The 9,273-nt window shown below is 39.1% G+C and overlaps 2 protein-coding genes across 3 annotated transcripts; both read right to left on the bottom strand.

Moving 5' to 3' along the window:
* Nucleotides 1–2,085: 2,085 nt before the first annotated feature.
* LOC118735189 (syntaxin-5-like) lies at nt 2,086–3,091 on the bottom strand. Of its 2 annotated transcripts, none has more exons than XM_036464831.1 (2): nt 2,424–3,091; nt 2,086–2,201 (listed from the first exon to the last, which is right to left on the bottom strand). In XM_036464831.1, coding segments are annotated over exons 1-2 (648 nt in total). In that variant the 5' UTR covers nt 3,070–3,091; the 3' UTR covers nt 2,086–2,199. The 2 variants fall into 2 exon arrangements, with proteins under 2 accessions (XP_036320724.1, XP_036320725.1); XM_036464832.1 differs by lacking the exon at nt 2,086–2,201 and having other exon boundaries at nt 2,430–2,524; nt 2,601–3,091.
* A 3,194-nt stretch (nt 3,092–6,285) lies between these two features.
* Nucleotides 6,286–6,810, bottom strand: LOC118736210. Its single transcript, XM_036466298.1, has one exon. The coding sequence runs from the start codon at nt 6,808–6,810 to the stop codon at nt 6,286–6,288; it is 525 nt and encodes a 174-aa protein (XP_036322191.1).
* Nucleotides 6,811–9,273: the final 2,463 nt, after the last annotated feature.

Below are 9,273 nucleotides of genomic sequence, written 5' to 3'. Positions count from 1 at the left end.
TACTTAATATTGTGTGAACATTTTGTTTTGCTTAGCTGTCATGCTACCTAATATCATAAAATAAATGTACCTAAATGAGACAGATTGTACCTAAAAAAGTTACATCATTCCTTTGTAGTTTTTTTTTATAAATGTTATTTAAAACATGTATACAAAAGATGGATGTTTTTTTTTTAACTGAGCCTATATCAATAGACTACATATAATCTAATGGGAATCGGAGAAGCGTTGTTTTTGTCTAATTTTGGCTACTGAAAAATATTGGCGAAAAACACAAAAAAACACACTTTGCGAAGTATACTTCTTTATCCAGCTTTTTATAAAACAACAGGAAAAGTCTGCTTATTTATCCGATTCCTTTTGATAGGTGCAGCAAGTCTAAAAAAAATATTCAAATTGCAGGAAGTAACTTCGAAAGCATTTCTAAATATATTTCCAGAAATCACTAAGCGAATATGGGTCAAATAGCTATAGTTCTCATCTAAATAAAATATGAAATTTGAAGACATCCTAGACAGAACTGTATGTGTGAATAAAGGCTGGTTTTCATTATGTCATATTTTGACAACAATATTTGTCGCTATATTTTGACACAACTTTCTTTCTTTTATCCCTACCTTTATCGATGATATTATGGGCCAAAAGCTTACAAATAGCCGCTTTAGCAGCGGATGTACACGCCTGAAGGCCTATTCTGATCTAAATCAATCAAAAGACCATCTTTTACTCCCATTTGACAATTTCTTTTCACTCATTTGACTGCAAAGGCCATTGAATTTGACTTAGTGAAAATAACCGTTAAAATTAATAGAAAAAATACGAATTTGAGGATAGCTAAGCGAAGTGTTAGTTTTTCGTAGTGGCTACTCTAAATGCAATGTAAAATGTTTAAGATAATATATAATATGACCTTTTTAATTTCTTCCTTTTGACAACTTCTCTTTAGAATTGTTTATTCTTCAAAATTAAAGCAAAGTAAATATACTAGCACGGTAAAGGAAAAAGGAAAAAAAACTAAAAATGCATCTGATCAAAAGATGATTGTACCTAAAATCTAGTGTCTGTACCTAATGTACCTTAAAGTCATCAAACGTCGGAAAAAGGTACAATTGTACCTACTTTTTCATCCCTGCTCCTCAACCCACCCGGTCGACTCACTATCGTCATCCTCGCTAGCGTCCAGCTCTGGATTCAGTGCACACCAAGGTTTGATGTGGTCGACACCACGATCCAGAAAATAAACGTCGCGCCATTCGCGGACCGCTAACCCTCTCTTCGTCGATTTGACAGCATCCACCCATTCGCTGACGTCACACAATACTTTTGCTTACATTTTCTGGTTCGTGACATTTTAGGTTATTTCAACTTTACAAATTTACAAATTCGAAAGATTTTGAGCGTTGTTTTGTTTTTTGTGAAAACTTATAAAAAAGTTATAAATTAAAGAAAAAAATGAGGTGTGCAGTGGTTAATTGTGCTAGTGTTAGTGCCAAAGGATCTGTTTTTTTTACTTTTCCGGCCGACATTGAGTTGGTAGAAAAGTGGATCCAGTTCTGCCGGAGACCAACGGATTTCAACGCCCGAACCAGCGTCATCTGTGTAAAACACTTCACCACTGATGACTTCGAGAACGAGCTACCTACGAGAACCTTTAAATTGAATCCGGCATCAGATCACATGCAATAAACGGCAACATTTCATTACGATGTATTTTTTATTTATTTATTTGTTAGTTGAAAATATAACACGTTGCCCTGATAAAGCTTTTTATTTATACATACTGACCTTCTGCTTCCTACCGGAAATGTTAAGCCGTATGCATAAAAACTAAGCAATTGCTTTTTTCTTGAAATTGCATACCTTTCACTTAAATTTGTTTGAACATAATATTTGAATTATTAATAAATAAGCACATGTACTTATTGCCAATAACAATTTCTATTTTATTTAGTTTTAAACTTTTCTTTATATATTTATGATTAAATAAATCGGTTCTCGTTTTATTACACAGGATCATCTCTACTTTTTATAGAAAATTTTGAAAAAAAGTGAAACTAAGCGAAGTAATTTTATTATTGACAGAATTAGTGTCTAACCCTACGTGACTGCTTCTAAAAGCTATCGTGTTTCACGTGGCATATAAGACTTAATTTCATTATTACATTAGTGTGATTTATATGTATGTATATGAATAGGATATTATTAGGGGATTCACAAGACGTGTTAACCGTCGTAAAATCTTAAGGTTAACATCTTTTTTAATTAAAATGGTTTTAGGGGATTTCTAACTAAACCGAAATTCTTTTAAACTGATAAAGAATATATAATTAGCCAACCCCCCAACCATTTTAACCGCTATTTTACATAAACAAGTGTTAAGCTTAAGATTTTACGACGGTTAACACGTCTTGTGAATCCCCTATATATATTTATGTATTTAAAAACCCACAACTTTAAGACCGCGCCTCTGAACTTGTTAAAATCTTGCCGTGTCACAAACATATTCGTTATTATGTAAGGAAAACTACGAAGAATATGAAAAAGAATATCAGTACTGCGAAGATTTTTATCATCAGTTTGGAAGTATTTCAATATTTCACCATGCGCCACTTCTATGTTCAATTCGGCATCTTGTATGTTTGTATCGATACGCTCCACAGTCTCCTCTTGCTCCTTAACCATATGTGCTGATTGTTGAAATATACCGCCTAGCTCGACAATAGTCGATTCAATGTTCTGCATAGTCTCAGCCCGCTGTTGCGCGTAACTATCGGAGTCATCATATAATGCAATCTGCTGCTGCGTCTGTATTCCACTACCTTCGACTGCACCCAGCAATGGTGTTGTATCACTTGCGGCCATGTCAATGCTTACGGCCGTATTCTCTTCGCTTAACAGCAAGGAGCCCTGTTTCGCTGTACTCGAGCGAACAGTGCTAGCAGCAATTGGTGACTGCCCGAATTGATCCCGACGCGCTTTTTGTTGTTTGAGATTTTCTATACGCACTTCTAGTATCTGTTTGAAGTCGGTGCCCATGCTGGCTAATTTAGATTGTAACGCATATACCATGATGTAAGTCAATTCTTGAATCTATTGCGGTCGATCATCAAAAAGACTCTTCTTTTATACTCACGCATTGCCAATTTTTTCCAACTTGACATATGCACTTGCTATGTTTTTGCCAATATATTTGTGACCATCATAAATTCCTTTCTTTGGCATACGTCAATTGTTGCACCATAGCCTGTAAGAAATGCGTAAACATAATAATGTAAACATCTTCAAATGCACTTCTACTTCTAACTTACATATAAGTCTCTAATCTGTTGCTCGTACATAAATTGCGACTGCGTCAAGGTCTCTATACGATTGCGGCCTTGGTTTACATTGGCCTTATCCGACAACTGGCATATGATAAGCTGCGCCATTTCCAACTCATTTGACTTTTCTTTGAACTGATGTTCAACATCGGGAGCACGTTGCTGCATTACATCTAACAGCCTTTTCATTTCATCGAGATGAGCCGCTTGATGTGGCCAACACCCAAAAGGTTTGTTTACAAAGTGCATTTTTGAGTAGTTGAACAAATGCCAGTAGGCAGCCAGCGGGTCAGTTGCTGGCAACAATTTGCCGGCTTGGGCCAGCGTTTGTTGCGGCTGCTGGAAAAGTAGCTAAATAATGAAAGTAATTATATGTATAGCGGAGTAGGAGGTTTTCCTTTATTTTAAAAGCTTGGTTACTGATTTCACTAATTGACGACGATGCAACGATCACCGTGGAATCGTTCTGCAATTGTTACCAGCAACTGACCCGCTGGTATTTGTTCAATTACTGAAAAAATGCAAATCATTATAATGATTGCAGTGTTTTAACACTTTCAGCGATTTGCATTGCATTTAATAAGTACACATTCTTTACTTTTAAACAACCAATTTACCATTTAAAATTAAATAATTCCGTAAATCCGCGATTTATTCTGCACTTTGTAAACAAACCTTTCAATTTCGCCCCAGCTGTTCGATTCTTCTTCTTTTTCTTATTGAATTCGTCTTTGCTCTCTCATTCCGGTATATTTTGACGTCATGGCCAGTTGCTCTCAGCTCGATTGGCGCAATCTTGTATTCTATCATTCTTGGGTCGACACTGAGAATGTTACTATATCGTCGCTGAGTAATTGATACATCCGGCAAATCTTCGATTAGCCCTTTGGTGGCTAAATTTAGCTACCACACACTTTTTTTGGCCACATAAATTTAAAAGTGCCCCTAGCCCTTTTTTTAGCCCTTTGGAGAATTTATTCATACTTGGCATAAAAAAGTTGTATATGCTTAATTTGGTCTCAGTTTTTTCATTTATGTAAGAGATGAATTTTTAAACTAAGAAAGACTGATATATATATACATATATGTATTGTATGTTCCTTACGTTTTTATACATACATACTGTAAAAGTGTTAGGGCTGTTAACTTATCTATTAACGATTTAACTATAGTTTAAAATAGATACGTTTACGGCCCTTAATATGCTTAATTTGCTAAATGGCCCATCAAGTCGATTGACTGTGTATGTTCTTGTGGTGTGATTGTACCAGCTACTGGTGCGACTTCAAAAACTATTTGAAAATTTTATGATTGTACCAGCATGCTGGGGTCGTGAGTGGTGAAATTAGCTGAATTTTCTAAGTAAAAAGTATTTTGGCGTAATTTTCTGGCACTATATGAGTCAAAGTCGTGTTGGTGGAAGATTAACTTCACGATATTGCAGTTGTGAATTAAAAAAAAAAAACAATGTTTAACAAAATGCTAGAAAAATTATGAAATTTCGGCTCTAATCATTTCGATCTTTCCTCGACCTCATTTGTAAAGAAATAAATATTGTACCAGCATCCTGGTAAGTTATATGCTTCGAGCCTGATGGTACAATCGCTTGATGGAGCCAGCAAGCTGGTGTCGTATATTTCCCCTTTTATACAAAAAGGTTTTTGGTTGGATAAAATATTAGCTTTTTTTCTCGAGTTCATTGTTTTTATATACCATTACTTATTCAAAATGTTTGCGTGTATACTTATGTATGTATAAGTAAGTAAAAAATTTTAGCTACCATTTTTAGCCACACCGACTTTTTTAGCTCTTTTTTGGCCCTTTTTTTTTAAAGGAATTTGGCTACCAGTAAAAATTATTCGCGGCAACACTGTGGCTGAGTACCTTAGCCACGATATAAGGACCCTTGTAAGCCGGATCGAGCTTGTGCGATTCGCCCGTTGCTGCTGGTGTATAATCAACGTATACCAAATCGCCAACCTCACACTGGCGCGGCTGCAAATGCTTCTGACTGTATCGCTTCTTCCACTTTTGTCGTTCAGCTAATATGTTAGCAGCTGCCTCGTCTCGTTAGTTCCCGATATCCTCATTATTGACGACTTGGTCGTGCAGCGCTTGGATAATTCGGTTAGCTGACACGTCCCTGGGGTTGAAATGAAACACCAACTCATTTGGTGTAAACTTGGTTACGCTGTTTAGTTGTGAATTCAAATATAGACATAATTTCTTCCAGTGTCTTCTTTACTGGTTCAGTTTTAGAATTCGTAACGCTTTCAGTAGCATGTATTTGCTGAAGCCACAGACGATAACCAAAATGCGTACCCAACAAGTACAGTCGGAACCTCTCTAAAGTCTGCACGATCGCAAGCACCTCCAACTCGTGACTCGCGTAACGGCTTTCAGCTGCACTGCACTGACGGCTATAATACTGAACTGCAACAAGATCCCTGAGATGCCGAAAGCACTCGCGTCTGTATGTACTTCATGCGGCTTTGCTGCATCGAAGATTGCCAGCACCGGTTCAGATGTGAGCGCGTTCTTCAACGCTATGCAGGCTTCATATTGCGCAGTTGTCCATTTAAAAATCTCCTCCTTCTTGAGTAGTTGCGTAAGGGGTTTGGCAATTGTACTATAGTTCGGAATAAACCTACGGAAACAGCCGGTTAGCCCCAGCAATTGAAGCACCTGTGCCGCTGTGGTTGGTCGTGGGAATTCTTCGACGCTTCGCATCTTCCCTTCGTCTGGCTGGATACCGTTCTGGTTGACAACATGGCCAAGAAAAGTTAGAGTCAAGCCTGCTTCTCGTATTTTTTCCAAAAACTCATCCCTTCCTCTTCCTCCTGAAGCACCATGGGTGCATTCGCCAATCCGAACGTCATCATTGTGTTCAATAGTCCATCAGGGGTTAAGAACGCGGTGTACCTTTTGCTGTCTTCTTTCATTGGGATCTGATAATATCCCGCCGTCATATCCAGTGTGGTGTAATAGCGGTTTTCCCCAGCCGCGCCAGCTGTTCCACAAATATCAGCATTGGGAACGGTTTCTTCACAGTAACTGCATTTATCGTACCGAAGTCGACACACATTCTATCCTCACCGTTGTGTTTCTTTACCAGGACCACTGAGGCTGCATGTGGCGACGTGCTTGGACGGATAATGTCGTATTCCAATAAATTATTCACGATCGATGACAAGACTGTCCGTTGTGCAAATGGAAGTTGGTAGCGTTTTCCCAAAATAGGCTTATCGGTGGTGACCTGTATCTCCATCTCGGTCATGTTACAGCGACCCAATGACGACAAGTCTTCCGCGAAGCAGTCATCGTACCGTTTCAATAATGCGTTCAACTGCTTGGAGGGACCGGCATCCACTCTGTTGCTAATTGATAACGATATCTCGGATTCTTGCACTCTTAGCACTCCAGAGTCGACGAAAAACTTTTTGTTGCTTTCACACAGCACATCTCGGTCAATAAGTAGCTGGTATGGCATAAGTTCATCTGGCACTATAATCAGACTCACCTGGACAACATGGCCATCTAGCTACATGACGACATTAACCTTCTGTGATGTTTCGACCACACCACCTCTAAAACCTTCAAGCTTCTTCACGGCGGACTCACGTTGTAGGCTGTTTGTAACTAATGACTACTTAACCATTGAAACGTCACTGCCTGAGCCAATAAATGCCGATATGTTCCGTCCGAACACGTTCACGTCTTTAGTTACCGGTGGCGGCACTGCAGCCGCCGATTCCGCCACCTTGGCAACCGATGGCTACGCTCCACCACATGATTTAGCGTCGTGCCCAAATTTACTGCACTTGCTACACTCTGTTTTGCGCTGCGGTTGTCGACACTTGGCTGTAATGTGCCCGGTTTCATTGCAGTTGTAATAACGAACTGACTTACAACCCTTTTGACCACTCTGAGCCTTTGTTGCACCATGGCGTTCATCTGCTGCTGTTTTTTGGCCACACTGGCATTTCTGACAACCATTAAATTGATAACAGCAATTCGTGGCACGATCCCAAATTCATTGCAAGTAAATTTCTGGAAAGATTTGTAGCATCTAGGCCACTAATTATGTATGAATTTATTGATACTTCGTTTATGTTTCCGCTGCGGCCCAGACTTATACTAGGTTCACATATAAGTAGATTATCCTCATTTTCGAGCTCAACACCCTAATCTGTAATTATAACAAGGAGATTAGCCATATAAAATTCGTCCCTTGTTAATTTGTAATTATAAAATAATCTCAGATTAAACCGATAACTTTTCGGTGTCCATCCTAGTTTTATCGATTGTTTTTGCAAAAAAGAGGAGAAATGCCAAATGTAAAAGTAAACAAAAATGGACGCTAGCAAGGAAAAGAGGGTTTTAAAGGTATTTTTTTTAATAAAATGTTAAGTTAAAATATATTTATATTGCTTAATATAGCAGAAAAACGTGATCACGGTGGCACAGAGAAGAAACATAACTTTTCCTTGAGATGTGAGAATAAGAAGCACAACAAATTTGACGGCTAATAATCTGAGATTTGCCTGTGTAAACGGGGTGATTAAAAAACGAGCTTTGATTGAGATAATATTGATTTGTGAACATAGTTTTAGCATTACGTAGAAGTACTCTTTCAGAGATTCATTCATTTCTGCTGAGCTTGGTGCACTTGGAAAGTCTCCTTTCAGCATCTCAATAAATTGATACCAGGTTCTGAAAGCTGGCTGTGAGTCAGCCCATACTCTTGCCACACCTCTTAAGTTCTGTTGAGCACGAACAGCACTTCTTCTTCACTCTATAAGTATATGTCTCGCAGTTGCTCTATTTTTCCAATAAATTGACTCGTCGCCCGGTGCCCCTTCAATGGGTCAAACTCCAGCAGAATTCCAATAATTTCTCTCATCGAATACCTGGTACCTGTCTGCGTTACTACTGATTGGATATCCGTCATCAGATCGCGCCTTGGTTGACCGAGTACCCACCTCCCTTACTGGAGTGCCCGCTGTCGCCTCTGGAACTGTTGTAGCCTGCACTGCTGTTGTGTGTGCATCCGGCTCGCCTGTTGATTGTTGCCTGCATTCTTGTCCTGAATTCTGCGGCGGTGTCTGTCCTTGTGTCGACTCAATATGCCTCAGCGTCATAACTGCTAGTGTACTCACTGTTTTGTCCATGTTGTTGACTATTTCTCGCAGATCACCCACTTGTTGCTGCCATGGCGGAATCTCGCGTGCCTCGTTTTCATCTGCATCCACTTCGTCTGATTCGTACACTTCCATCAACGTCGCAATCTTGTGGTTTTATTCCCTGCTACTGATAGACTGCATTTCTGTAGCAACAAATTCAGTTGCTCCACTTTAAGCGCTGAAAACTTAACCTTCCTGGATGCTGCACTCCCTTGTTCCAGCTGCATTGCATTTTGGCCTTCCTCTAGTCCCATGATTGCGATGCCTTCTGAATACGTCTTAACAGCTTGAATAACTTTTTAATTTTTCTCTCGAATTTAATCAGCAAAATTACGTTGCAAATTCTGCCAACGCACTACTTCTTCGATTTTCTGTCACTTCCATTTATTCGGAGCATCTATTGCTTCTCGATGTTTCGATCGCCTCTACTTTTTCAAACGTCTATCGTTTGGTTGAGCTGCTGTAAGCGTCTCGCTTATCCGTCGCGTATGTGTTGCATCGCTTATCGCTGTACTCCTTTTCTTATTAGTTGCGAGAACGATGGTGGTTTTTCAAACCGTAACGCTTTCTGCCGCCGCTTGTTTCACTGCTCTTAATTCTACGTAACAGGTACATACATACAAACGTCTTTACATTTGTTCCCTGTGGCGTGATAAAATTCGCGGAATCGAGTCCACCGCCTGACGCTGTCAAGAATGCCTGAGTTATGAAATGTGTAAGTATGTATGTATTTATTAATTGAAAAATGAATGTATTCCCAGCCAGCAAAA

Source organism: Rhagoletis pomonella, unplaced genomic scaffold, assembly GCF_013731165.1.
Source record: "Rhagoletis pomonella isolate Grant_MI unplaced genomic scaffold, Rhpom_1.0 Rhpom_scaffold_00003, whole genome shotgun sequence".
Taxonomy (NCBI): Eukaryota; Metazoa; Arthropoda; class Insecta; order Diptera; family Tephritidae; genus Rhagoletis; species Rhagoletis pomonella.
The sequence above is the reverse complement of the archived record's forward strand: the minus strand, read 5'-3'. Positions and strand labels throughout refer to the sequence as shown.

Coding starts and splice junctions, on each gene's coding strand:
- LOC118735189 (XM_036464831.1), bottom strand. CDS start 3,069: ATGGTATATGCGTTACAATCTAAATTAGCCAGCATGGGCACCGACTTC.
- LOC118736210 (XM_036466298.1), bottom strand. CDS start 6,810: ATGCCATACCAGCTACTTATTGACCGAGATGTGCTGTGTGAAAGCAAC.